This window comes from Belonocnema kinseyi, chromosome 7, assembly GCF_010883055.1.
Source record: "Belonocnema kinseyi isolate 2016_QV_RU_SX_M_011 chromosome 7, B_treatae_v1, whole genome shotgun sequence".
NCBI classification, from domain to species: domain Eukaryota; kingdom Metazoa; phylum Arthropoda; class Insecta; order Hymenoptera; family Cynipidae; genus Belonocnema; species Belonocnema kinseyi.
In genome coordinates this window covers 75,266,486-75,281,119 of record NC_046663.1, presented here as the reverse complement: position 1 = coordinate 75,281,119, position 14,634 = coordinate 75,266,486, and the positions used below count along the sequence as shown (strand labels likewise).

Genomic DNA, 14,634 nt, shown 5'->3' with positions numbered 1-14,634 from the left:
TAGTAATAATAAAATTTGAAATTAAATAAAGTTGAAAAAATACTACAATATTGTTTTTCTTAGGCAAGTCATATAGAATTTGAAAACCGGTAAGCTTCAACATAAAATTAAAGTGAAATTCAATCAATCAATGTGCTCACTTGCATGAATCTTCAAAGCTTCACTTACTTTCTGATCACTGGGGAGCTTTAAAAGTTTTAAGCCTTAAGGCTTAGCGAAGGAAGTTTAAGAGAAAATATGATTGAGGAACAAATAACTAATTTTAAGTCCTCTGAAATAAAGACTGTGGACATTGAAAACGAGGGAAATTTTAACTAACTTTTTAAATATCCCTCTATTAATGTTATATTAAATTCTATAAAAAAATAATAACTTTCTTGGCCGTTTATATATTTGATATAATTCTTGAATTCGAAACTGCATTTTCTTGTGCATACTATTTATTGAAAGTGGAAAATTATAACTTTTGTATGAATAATCAAGCGGATAACATTAAATAAAGACATTCGAGTAATGAATAAATTTTATATCAATCAATGATTCCTGTAATTAGTTGACAAATCAAGTTTCACATTATTTTCCGATTTTTCATTTAATGCCGCAAATGATTCTGCAGTTACTTCAAATAGTTGCTTAGTTCATTAACAATTAAAATGTTTAAACGAAAAGGGTGAAATGATTAGCAATGTAAAATATAAAATGCATGACTATTTTTCTAACTTTGTTGTATAAAGAAAAAGATAAAAGTCACACTGACCTGATCTAAGGAACTTTGAGTTACAGTGAAGTCTGTCACCTGGAGATCTTCCGCAAGGTTCCGGACTTTAGTAAATGTGATACTCAAAGCTATTTCCTGACCTCGAGGTATAAGAAGACGCGCAGTCCTTGCTTGTCTTGAGCATACGATAGCTTTTGGAATGTGTCTCGAAATTGCTTCCTTTAAGTCATCCGGTGACAATGACTGTTTAAGCCTCAAGAGAACTATGTGACCTTCGCCAAACCTGAAACATAAAACGTTTCTGAATCCTAAAATTCCGCCAGTAAAAAATATCATTTTGATAAAATCATCAGGGTTATGACCGTTAGAAAATTTTCTATCAAGTATATAACCAAACTTATACCGGGGGGACTATTAATGTTAATGCAACAAAATATTCGTTTCTAAAATCCTAAATACCTATAGGGATAACAGTCATATGATATTTTGTAAGCTTCAGTTTTAGAATTGCCACAGCCTAATTTAAATAAAAAAGTTTTTCAAAACAGATACTATATGAGCTACAAAATAAGGGTTCATAGCCTATTAGGACATTAATTAAGTACAGTGAACTTAGGAGTTAATGCAGATTTTGGGGCTGACGGTGGACCTATATCAGTGGATTCCGAACCATTTTGTCTCTCCTGTTTCCTTCTCTGCTTTGTGAAGCCTGAGTGCACACGGCACATCCCGCCGCAGCTCCTCTCACCTATCCACGCGGCCCACCTTCTTATGATGTGCATCGCTTTACTTCCCTTGCTAACCCATCCTTCCAACTAAAGCACGGGGTAAAGTTGGCTAGAGTACGGTATAAGCGCGATTAGGGTACGGGGTAAAGACGGTTAAGGTATATGGAAAAGTAGGATGGAGTTGGCTAGGGACACTAAGAAAAGAACTTCGTTGAATAAAATCAAGCGTTTCTTTAACCTAATGATTTCATTAACACAAGAACAACTTAAAAATGAAGAAAATCATTTTAGATTAAAGAAAAGTTTTCCATGGAAAAGTAAAACATTACTACGAAAGAACAAATTTTTTCAATCGAAGAAACTTTTCCCGGACCGAGAGCCAATTAATATTTTCCCCTGATTCCAAAAAATATTCTTCGAATCAACGAATATTTTTCCGAAGTGTAAGAAGTCAGAGAGAATTTAAACAATTTAAGTTAAGTAAAACAAACGTGAATCAAAATTGAGAACCTGCAAAAACGGAATGTGCGAATAGATTTCCAAAATAAAATAATCGAAAGCATAAATAGGACCTGGAAGGCGCTTATAAAAAACAAAGATATAGAGGGCGTATGGACAAAGTTCCGGGAAATAATTTTTAGATGTGCGATCAAAGTGTGTGGTACCGCGGTTGTAGGAAGAATGTCTGGAGATGCGTGGTTGAATCATAAAATTCAAGGTGTCCAAAAAGCAAAGAAAGAAGCGTACAGGAGAACTTTGAACATCACAGGTCTTAGCGATGAGGAAACGAATTGACGTATAAATGATTACAGACAAAAAAAGAGGACACCAAAAAGATCAATAAAGGAAAGTAAAAGTAAAATTAGAGCAGACGAAGAGAAGAAAATACAAAACGACTTTGAAGGAAAGAAGAAAGCGCTTCATAAAAAAATTCGGGGAAATAAAACTACAGAATTTGTCAACATGAGAAATAGTACTGGGGAAATGCTAAATGATGCAGACGGGATATTAGATGGTTTCAGAGACTATTTTAGGGATAAATTCGTAGCTAAAGCTATAGGACACCATAACTGCGATATACAACACGATGCGTTAGAAAACTCAATTGAGAAAGTCTGTGTCACTGACGTTAGAGATATAATTAAGAACTTGAAAAAACGGTAAGGCTTATCAAGTACACTGTTAGAAAAAAGTAGCTGAATCACATCGATAAGTAAATGTTTTTCGCTCTTCAACTGAAACGTGTTATCCCATATCTCTATAGGTGCAAAGTTCGGTGTCGAACGTGAGAGCGTACCTTTTTCATCTCAGCCAGTGCGACTATTGACAGTTCTTGCATCATTCTGGTGTTACATGTTGCGTATGCCAGTCTCGTGTAGAGCCAAAAATGCACGAGCAAGAACCCGAGCCCCCCGACTTCACGATTCATTTTCGGTGGCTAACTGGCTCCCGTGTGAAAAAAGTTTCCATAGCTCAAGCATGGCAAGACACTTGGAAATATCTGGCTAAAGCAAGGGTCACGGCTGAATGGCAGCATGGCGCAAGCTTTGCTCCTGTCCGTTTCCCATGTTTAGGACGCGCTAACCACAAATGAATATTCTTAAGAACATATAAGTGTCAGACAAAATGAGCTTGCATTAAAAATGATATAATGTGTCGCACACCAGGTAGTTTAGCACGTATTCTTCGAGAACTTGAAAAAAAATTTAATTTTGTGAATAATGAAAACAATTCGAAATGGTGAGGCGACCATCCAAGTGAACCAGTTCGCGCCTCAGGTAGCTTAGTACGTATTCCACGAGAACTTTTTCAAATTTTAGATTGTTCCAACAGCCAAAATTACTAGAAATTGTGAGTCGACCATCCGGGTGCACCAGGTCGAGCACCAGGTAGTTAATTACGTGTTCTACGAGTACTTTTTTTAAATTTATATTTTTTGAATGATTAAAACAATTCCAAATGGTGAGTCGACGACCCGGATGCACCAGGTCACGCCTTAGGTAGCTTAGTACGTATTCCGCGAGAACTTTTTCAAAATTTAGTTTGTTCCAACAGCCAAAATTACTAGAAATTTTGAGTCGACGATCTGGGTGCACTAGGTCGAACACGACGTCGTTTAATATGTATTCAACGATAAATTTTTCAAAATTTATATTTTGCGAATAATGAAAACAGTACCAAATGGTCACTCGACGACCCGGGTGCACCAGATCGCGCCCTAGGTTCTTCGTACGTATTTAACGAGAACTCTTTCAAAATTTAGACTGTTCCAACAGCCCAAAATCACTAAAAATTGCGAGTCGACGATCCGGGTACATTTGATCGAACACCATGTAATATAGTACGTATTCTAGGAGAACTTAAAAATTGTTAAGTTTAAATTTTAAAACAGTTCTCGTAGAATGCGTATTATACTAACTGATGCTCTATCTGGTGCACCCGGATCGTCGGCTGACAATTTTTAGTAATTGTGGTTGTTCAAACAATCTAAATTTTGAAAAAAATTCTCGTGGAATACGTGCGAAGCTACCTAGTGCGTGACTAAATTCACACGGATTGTCGACTCACTAATGGTAGTTATTTTGGCAATTGGAACAATTTAAATTCTTTAAAAGTTTTATAAAGAAAATGTGTTACACTACCTGGAGCGCGAACCGGTGCGGTGCACCCGGGTATCGAACCTACCATTTAGAAACGTGTCGGCTATTGGCAAACATGAGATTTTCATTGTTAACGCAGGCCAATTTTTTCTTACACTTACATGTTCTTAAGAATATTCATGTGTTTAGCGTGTCCTAAGCATGGGAAACGGAGAGGAGCCAGGCTTGCGCCATGTTGCCATTCAGCCGTGATCCATGCTTCTGCCAGATATTTCCAAGTGTCTTGCCATGCTTGAGCCATGCAAACTTTTTTCACACAGGTATTAGGAGGAGTTTTTAAGTAAACTAAATTTTGCAGGGTGTCAAGAGAATGAAAGTTCATGCAATTTCGCTATGTTATATCATTATAGAAAAATATAAGGAACTTAATTCTTATTAAACCTTCTTGCGCAATTTTGTTGCACAATTTTTTTCAAGTTTATGTTGGTTTACAAAATGTGCTTTCAAATTTGCGTGAGTTTAACAGATATTGAGGAATTTTGAAACAATTTGAAAATAAATAAAACTTGTAAAGATTTTTCTTGTTTAATTTTGTAAGGTTTCGCGGAAATAAAATAAATTATTTCAGGTTCCTAGCAATAATTAAAGTAAATTTCTTATTGCCAAACATTAATTGCAGGAGATTATTTTAAGCCATTTCAAAACATTTTAAAAAATGTTTAACCTATCAAAGTATCTAAAAAAGTTTAAAGGCAATTTTTTTATTTTACAGAATTTTGAAAAATTAGTAAAAATTTGAATAATTTGTAAAGATAAGAAGGTTAGAAGTTCTGACAAGAATACAAAAAAAAAAATTATTTTCCTAATATTTGTGTGAAAAGTTCTAATGATTTTTTATTTTGAACAATGAACTTTAAAAGAAAATTAAAGACGACTTTTAAACACATTAAACGATTTCCTAAAATTTCGAAAAAGAGTGTTGAAGGTTTTAAAAGCAAAATGTTTCAATTCACTATGATTAAAAAGTTTAAAAAATGTAAATAATTGAATAAATTCAAGAAATATTTAGTAGAATTAATGAAATTCAAAAATAATTTAAACTTTAGAAGAGTTTCAGAACGTAGGATAAACTTATTCAAAAAACAGAACAATCTAAAAATTCTTGTAGAAGAAAAAAAGATGCCCTTGGAAATTGTGTACAATTGTCAGTCTTTAAAAATAAAATTCGAATGTTTTTTTTAAATTACTTTCAGCACATTTCTTCTCAGGCTGATTCCTTGTTTTTAATCGCAAGAGATCCAATTATTTTTAATCAAAATAAGTAATGAAATAAATTTGGAAAAATCCAAAAAGAAGATACATCCCTGTTTGCTTCAAGATATAATTTGTTTACTTAGAATAAGTTCTATGCAATTTAAAACAAAAATTTGTTTTAAGTACATATAAAATTAGTTAAATTATATCTAAAAATTGGAAACATGTAGTAATTGTAGTATTAAAATGCACTTAAAATTTAAGATTTTTGTATTTGATTTTGATAAGATATAATAGATATATATGTAAAATAAATAAATTATAATAAAAGTCGATAAACAAAGAGTTTCACACTTTTTGCTTGTGAAAAAGAAATTACTCAATTCTCAAGTGTGAATAGTATGGGAACTGACGTCAATTAAACATTCATAATTAATGTAAGATTTACATTTTTCCCTAAAGTACAATAATAGACTTATCATTGGATAAAAATGTTGTGAACATTTTTCTTTGAAGGTGGTGTAGAAAGGAGTTTTATTAAAAAATTTGTAGGATTTTCTAACAGACAACTGTATGAATTTCTGGCCTTACTAATTTTTATTTTTTAAGTGTATAGTAATCTGCTTTACGTTTAGGGCAAAATCATGTGCCATTTTTTGTGAAAATGTATCTTTTTTAACTGAAAATGCAACTATATGTTTAAAATTTTAACTATTCTGTTGTGAACTAGATTTTTTTTTATTCAAAATATTTTTCAGTTGAAAACTCATTTCTTACATCGAAAATGAAACTATTTTGCAAAAAAATTAAATTTTTTATTTGAAAATGTAACTATTCTATTTTTGGTTAAATACTTTTTTTTTAGATTTAATATTTATTTTTAAAGTTGAAAATTTAACCATTTTGTTGAATGTTTTTTAAATTATTTTTTTAGTTGAAAATTCATCTTTTTTTAATAGGAAATAATTCTCCTCGTTTGATCATTTTTTTTTTTTTTGAAAATTCAACAATTTTGTTGAAAATATGTTATTTTATTTTTGCTTGAAAATTGACCTTCCTCAGTAAAAAATTTATCGTTTTTTGTAGAAAATTATTCTTCTTGTCATAAATTCATCTATTTTAATTAAAAATTAATTTCTTTGGTTGAAAGTGTATTCTTTTATAAAACTCCTTATATTTTGGTATAAAATGGTTGACAGTGAAACCATACAAAATTCTTAACGTATTGTTATAAGTTTTAGTTATTTTTAAATCGTTTCAAAATTTCTAAATATGTCCTAAACTTACTCAAATTGGAAAGCACATTTTTTTAAACAACTTTGAACAAAATTGTGCAACAAAATTTCACGAGAAGGCTAGATAAGAATTAAGTACTTGTTTTTTTTCTAGAATTATATATAACATGGCAAAATTGCAAAAATTTTCTACACACTATTTAACACCCTTTTAAAATTTTTACAAAATAATAAAAAAAATGTTGTGTTCTTTTTTCATTTTTCTTTCAGAATTCATTCCATTCCATTGTTGGTAAAAATGTTCTTTTTTTAAATTTAAAATTCAACTATATGTTAAAAAATTTAACTATTCTGTTGTAAATTCGATTTTTTTTTATTCAAAATATTTTTCAGTTGAAAATTCATTTTTTACATCAAAAATTAAACTATTTTGCATAAAATTAAATTTTTTATCTTAAAATGTTCCTATTCTATTTTTCGTTAAATACTCATTTTCTAGTTTTAATATTCATTTTTAAAGTTGAAAACTTAACGATTTTGTCAACGTTTTTTTAAAGAATTTTGTTAGTTGTAAATTCATCTTTTTTAATAGGAAATAATTGTTTTCGTTTAAAAATTGTATTTTCGGTTGATAATTCAACTGTTTTGTTGAAAATTCGATTTTTTTAGTTGAACAAATATTTTCTGATACTGAAAATTGACCATTCTCAGTTAAAAATTAATCTTTTTTGGTAGAAATGTATTCTCCTTGTTTAAAAATTCATTTCTTTGGTTGAAAATACATGTTTGGATCAAACTTTTTTTCTTTGGAAGGAAAGTTCATGCAGTTTTTTGGAAATTAAACTAATTTGATGATAATTTTTTTGGTGTAAATTTATTTTTTAAAATGATAATGTAACCGTTTTTCGTTGAAAATTTATCTATTTTGTTAAAAATTCGTTCTTCTGTTGTTTTCAAATTTATTTATAAAATTTTTAATTTCTGTTTTCTGTAGGAAATTATTGGTTTGAAAATTAAATTATTTGTTTGCAAATTCGATTTTCTACTTGAAATTTTAAATATTTTGTTGAAACTTTGATTTTTTGGGTTTGATAATTGTTTTTAACTGAAAATGTAACTATTCAGTTTTTCCGTGAAACATTATTTTTCAGTTTAAATTCAACTATGTGGTTGAAAATTCATGTATTTTATTGCAATTTTGTCTTTTTTGGAAGAAGTCATTTTATGCGTAAATTCATTTCTTTGGTTGAAAATTGTACTATTTTGTTGTAGATTTAATTGTTTTTTTATTCAAAATTAATTTTTTTAATGCAAATTTAATTGTTCCATTTTTTGTTAAAAGTAAACATTTTTTATTAAAAATTAATTTATTTTGTTCAAAATTCCATTTTTTATCTGAAAATTTAACTAGTCCATTTTTGGTTTCATGCTTATTGTGTCAGTTTAAAATTCGTTTCTAAAGATGAAAATTGAACAATTTTGTTGACATTTTTTTTTCTTGAAAAACTATCTTTTTAATTATAAATTTGTCTTCTAACTTCTTTAGCTCGCACAAGCCTACACAAGTTAACTGCGCGTGCGCGCGCAAAGCAACTGATCGGTGTTAGTTTTCGCACCGTATAGTGTCGATTGTATGTTTATACCACTCTAACCTCAAAATATCAACTTTAACAAGATTTTTTCGCCTTTCATGGTATTAAATACTGTTCGATATTTGTGTGAGAGGTGAGTTTTAGCGAATGAGACTTTTCTCACTCGCTTTGCTATTGTGGAAAATGTCTCATTCGCTAAATAATCACCTCTCACACACGTATCGAAATGTAATATTGTCGCTCCGTCTCAATGTTTGATTTCACACTTTCCAATGTAACTTTAAGTTTAGATTAAGACTTTCACATCTCCTCTGTGTGATTCGTTAGTATTTTCAACACTGGGAAGTTGATAGTTCGTAAATTTACCAACTTTACACCGGAGAAGTGTATTTTAGTAGAAGAAATGTTTTTTCGCACCAAAGTATCGCACAGTACCATTACAACTTCGCACTTCGGTAAGACGTTGTACGAATCTTTTCTAACAATGTACTGTAAGTAGAATATACTCAAAAAAACTTATTAATAGGGAAATGAAAATAACAGAAGAAAAGATTTGGGAAGTCCAAAGTGGGTTTATGCAAGGAATGCCATGTACGGATCAAAGATTTAGCTTAAGGCAAATCACAGAAAAAAGTTTGAGAGTAGGATAAAAAATTCTTCTGTGCATTTGTTGACTAAGAAGAAGCTTTTGACAAGGTACATAGAAGTAAACTTTGGGAAGTCCTGAAAGAGTATGGAGTCAATGGATCGCTCCTACAAGCTAGAAAAACAATATATATATATATATATATATGGGTAGCAAAGCGAGTGTAAGGATAAATGGGAATTTGAGTGACATTGTCCTCTAACTTAAGGCAAATAAAACAAAAACTATCGCGTTCGAAGGCAATAGTGAGAAAACACTATGTAATATTATATTAAATGTTGAGAGAATTGAACAGGTAAATAAATTAGTATACCTTGGTAGCTTATTTATTAGGCACGGGAAGATATATGAGGAGTTATATAAACGCATAAACGAAGGTAAGAAGGTGATTGGTAGAGCAGGGCCCCTTATCAAAAGTAAAAATATATCAAATAAAGCTTAAATGGCAATACATAATTCCATATTTGTACCGAATGTACTATACGGTAGCGAGACATAGGCATATCCAGAAAAATATAAGAGTTAAATTAACGCAATTGACATGAGATTCTTGTGCATAATATGCGGGGAAACTCTGATGGACAAAGTGAGTAACGAGATAATTCTCAAAAAATGTGGTGCACAAGAGACGCTAATAGACACATGGGAAAGAAATTGATTAAGATGACTCGGGCATGTTAAGAGAATGCCAAATGAACGATTAACAAAATAAGTATATCAAGGTAAAGTAAAAGGCAGTATGCCCAAAGGCAGGCCGAGGAAAGAATGGTGAAAATGTGTGAATGAAACCCTAGTTAGAAGAGACATAGAAAGCCACAGAAACACGACAGGAAATTCAAGAGAAATTTTTGAAATTCGTAGATATTCAAGATAAACTATACTATAATGTGCGCGCTCATGTGCGCGTTAACTGTTGTGTTCATTTAATTTCATTAACCCAATTTTTGAAACATAATTTTTTTGTTTCATTTCTGAACATTTTTATTATTATCAATCGCTTACACTAATTAAAAAAAAATATGTGCATACAATTCTGAAAAATGAATTCAGATACTCATTCCACAACATCATAAGCATTTCAAAAAATCATATAATTGTAATAGATATAGGTTATAAATAAATAAACTTTTATGATACAAATTATATTAAATATTCAATCACATCACTTAAAGAAAAATAATTACTTTTTGTTGCTAAATAGAAAAAAATTAAAATTCAATTTTTATGTTATTGAATATTGTAAAAAAACTAATCAGCGAATAAGTAATTGATCAACATAAAAAGCATTGACGAATTATTTTCAGTGAATCATTCAAGTGACTTTTAATATACATTTTTCTAAAAATTTGAGTTACTTACAACATTTTAAACTATTCCATGAAAAAATAAAATATATTTGCACATCATTTCGAACTCAGAATTCAGATCCTCATTTCACATTGCAAAAGTTTACAAAAATAATGTAATTGGAAAGGAGGTATTTTAAACATTTCCAAAAGGTTAATTATACAAATTATGGCTAACATTTAACTACATAAACTTAAAGTAAATAATTGATTTATGCCAGTTCATTTAAAAAAATTACTATTCCATCTTCATGTAATTTAATATTGTGAAAAACATCAGATAACAATTAATTAATCTGACCATGACGTGAAAAGCATTAAACTATAATTTTCATTTAGACATTGAAATTATTGCTGTTCTACATTTTTAAAAATTTTTACTTTCATTTCTGAAAATTCGATTTGTTAATAACCGTTTGTACTAATTTCGGAAGAAATTAAAACACATTTACATATAAAATCAAAAATTGAATGCAGATATCCATTTTACAAGATCAGAATCTTTAAAAAAATTATGTAATTGAAATAGGGGTTTTTCAATATAAATAAATTTTAACCCTGCGTGTAAACACTATATTTTTCGAAACACGGTGTGTACACTGATTCTTTTAGAGAACAGGCGGATTTTCAAGGTTTTTAAGGTTGTAAGAAAATTTGAAAAAATGCAGTCATACTTCTCGAAGTGTATGTTTCATGTTTCAGTATACACACCCAGTGTATACACAAAGAATAAATTATGCAAATTATACCCAATATTTAATTATATAACCGTCGAATAAATAATTTATTTATTTTAGTTAATTTTTTAAAATAAATTTTTATCTTTATTTAATTTAATATTTTGACGGTGAAAGTAGATAACACAAAGGTGATGTGTTTCAAAAATAGAAAAAGCAAAATAAATTACGTTTGGAAGATGAACGGACAAAAAGTAGAAGTTGTGGAGGTGTTCTGTTACCTAGGTTTTTGGTTTGAGGCAGAAGGGGGAAACGAGCTGCAGGTGAGGAAAAGAATTGAATATGCAAGTAAAGGGATGAGCCAAGTATGAGGTATAGGAAAGAGATGGTTCAAGGACGATTGGAGAATGAGGGTCTGGTTTTTTGATGCGTTGGTTTGGGCAGTGCTGTGTTATGGAGTGGAGATCTGGGGTGGGAAGGAACATAAGGCAGTAGAGAGCATACATGGGCGATTTCTGAGGTGGGTAATGGGGGTTACCTGGAGTTGCCCAGGATGCATGTTAAGGGAAGAATTAGGGAGGGAAAAATTGGTTACTAGACAAATTAAGAGAGCCTGGTGGTTTGAAGAGAAGCTAAGAACGAGAGAGGAAAACAGAATAAAACAAAAATGTTTGGGGGAAATTCTGAACAATGAGGCGAGAGGCAATTTAGGATATTCAAAATGGATGGAAGAAAGGAGAAAATTAGAAAGGTTTGTAATATACGAGAAGAGGTTATAGAGTGGCAGGGCTTAGAGTAAGAGCTATTAGTAAAACAAGGAGAAAAGAGATGGAGAAAGATTATAGATTCGAGGTACAATAGATGGTATATGATGGTCAAAGGGTTGATGGAACCAAAATATCTGCAAAAATAAAAAAGGAAGAAAAATGGAGTAGATTTGTACTGTTTAGAATGGGAGAAGGAGTGAGAGCATGCAGGTATTGGATGGATAAAGAGGAGAATTTATGTAGAGTATATGAATACGAAATGGAGTCATGAGCACATGTAATAGGGCGATGTACAGGAGAGGAAGAGGGACAGTTGAGTGCGGATGAGTGTGTAAGATGCATTTGAGATTGTAATGGACAGGGTGGACAGGGAGTAATGTGCATGAAGAACTTAGAAAATTAAGGGAAAGCCAGTGAGTAGGGCAGAGCCAAACGGGTAATCCTGAAAAAGGACAGTAAAAAACAAAAATTGTTTTCAATATTCTGGAAAATGATTTTTATGGCAAGAGAAAACGGAAGCCCTGAAAGATTGTTCATTTTTAGAATTATTGTTACTATTGTTTATACTACGTAATTCGAAAGAGTAGAATATAAGTAGTACACATGCAGAATTCTAATAGAGGTATTCTAAATAAAAAATAAACTTGTATTGTAAAAGTAATAGCTTATATTCGATTACGTAATCTTAAACTAAATAATCAATTTATGTTACTTCATTTAAAACGTCTTAAATTTAATCTTTATGTAATTCAATATTGTGGTCAAAGTTAATCAGCTAAACATTAATGAAATAGTTCACCACATAAAAACCTTCAAGCAATTATTTTCATTGAAAAAATAAAATTATATCTACGTTATATTTTTTTTTTAAACATGAACTTTAATTTCTGAATATTTATATTGCTTTTGAAATAATTCCAGAAAATTCAAGTTCCAACAGAATTAATGAATAAATATTCAATCATTTAAAACAAAAATAGCTATAAAACAAATATTTTACATTGAAAATTCAAATAACTTAAGGCATTAAGAAATTATTTTCATTGAAAAATTTCCATAATTCTCACTTTGTACATTTTTTACATTCTCATCAGAGAAGGTATTAGATTTGTGTAAAATTTGACCCCCCCCGCCCAGTTTTTGTCAAATGTCCTCTGAAACCGAAAAACAGGTTGTTACGAATGTGTATGTTTGTCTAAATCTCATCTGTATGCCTGTCCGTCTGTATGTCTGTCTGTATGCCTGTCTGTGAACACGATAACTTTCGAAAAAATTAATATATTAGATTGCCTTTGGCACTCTCGGTTAGTGTCCTAAACTAAAGGTCAAGTTCGTTAGCCAACCATTTTGGATGAAAATTCAAAAAGTGGGCACATTTTGAATATTTTTTAGACCACTTTTTTGACAATTCCAAAATTCTCTGTATGGTTATTTATAGTATTCAAAAAGTTAAACAATTTATCCCAATGACTTTTTTGAAAAATAAAAAATTACCAGAGTTAGAGCATTTTCAAAATCCCCCCCAAAAAAAAACAAATTAAAATGAACATTTTAAGCCAAACAACGCATGATACGAAAAAAAGTCAAGAGAAGAAAAACGTTGCTTTTCGAAATCCCTACAAGATCATGATAACAATTTTTTTAATTTCGTCGAAAAATTTGAAATTCCAAATTTGATCCTGCAAAAAAATCAAAAATCCACAAATTCCATTTTTTGGTTTAACTATGCAAGATACGAAAAAAATGAAAAAGCTCAAATTACACGCACTGGAAAAAACTACAAATTCATAATGAATCACTTTTCGACACAAGTTATGAAAAAAATGAGACAAAACTTGTTTATCTAAAAAAGAGCTATAATTTTTGATAGGACACGTAGTTTTTGCTTTAGTCGTAAAAAATAACATTCAAAATAAAAATGTTAAATTTTTTTGAAAAAAAGACGCAAGGTATACACTAAAATTAACAGACAAAAGTTGTTTGCCTAAAAAGATCTATCAATTTATTATCAATAATTTTTCGATAGGACGAGTAGATTTTTTTGCGTAAATAATAAGATTAAAAATAAAAAAAAATTAATTTTTGAAAAAGCACAGACAAGACGAAAGAGGACATAGGCTCCTATATAGAACCCTATATAGGTTCCTGTATTAGACCCTATGCAGATGCGCAGTAGTTATTATTTAATCGTAAAAAACAACATTAAAAATCAAAAATTATAAAAACAAGGAAATACAATTTAAAGCAAAATAAGAAACGTTCACGTTCAACTTTGATTTTAAAAGGTCTGTGCCCGAATGCGGAAGAAATGCAAAGACCAAGTGCGGAGTGCGATTGCACTAATTTAACAAATAATTTACACTCTCTTTTAACGAAAGAGAATTCACGATTACAAAATTATAGTGGTGAATGTTTTGAGTCTTAATTAAAAAATGTTTACGCAAGAATGTGCGAAAATATAAAGACCGAGCGCGTAGCGCGATGTAAATACATAATCGAGCGCCAAGCGCGAGATAAATACAACATCGAGCGCGAAGCGCGAGAACAAACAGTTGCGCGCCATAGGCGCGCTCAAACTTGTGAGCGAAGCGAGCCGCGCACGCAGCGCGCGGAGAGAATGTTCCCGCGTAGCGGGCAGATTTTTAAATTTTAATTTGGCTTTGTTTACATTTAAATAATTATAAGCTCTTAACTAATTCTATAAAATCTATAATTAAGCAGAATCGCTTTATAATTAATTAATGTGTTCAAAACATAAAAACCATTTAATAATTATTTTCATTTAAATGTATGTACATATAATTTAATTAATTTAATTCAGATACTCTTGAAAATTCTCTTCCTCCTTCAGGCTTTCCCTGATATACCTAAAAAAATCTAATCAATGTTAGCAAAAAAGTTGCAAATTAAAATTATGAGTGAAATATTAACAAGTAAATGGCAAGCAAAGCGCAAGGAAAAACATCTAAAATTGTGGGTCCGGATGCAATAAGGGCACATAAAATTTTTTCGTGCGAAAACGAAGTCCCCTGGAGGCTTTAGAAAAAGTTTTCGAATTTTAATTTTCAAAA

General features: G+C 30.5%; 1 protein-coding gene across 3 annotated transcripts in view; it reads right to left on the bottom strand.

Annotated features, from left to right (window-relative positions):
• The window catches only part of LOC117177351 (ATP-binding cassette sub-family A member 12), a 147,276-nt gene that overhangs the window by 28,629 nt on the left and 104,013 nt on the right, over positions 1–14,634 (bottom strand). For all 3 annotated transcript variants that reach the window (XM_033367980.1, XM_033367981.1, XM_033367982.1), the window contains one exon: positions 758–1,001. In XM_033367980.1, the coding sequence (XP_033223871.1) occupies positions 758–1,001 (244 nt within the window). The remainder of the gene's footprint in view (positions 1–757; positions 1,002–14,634) is intronic.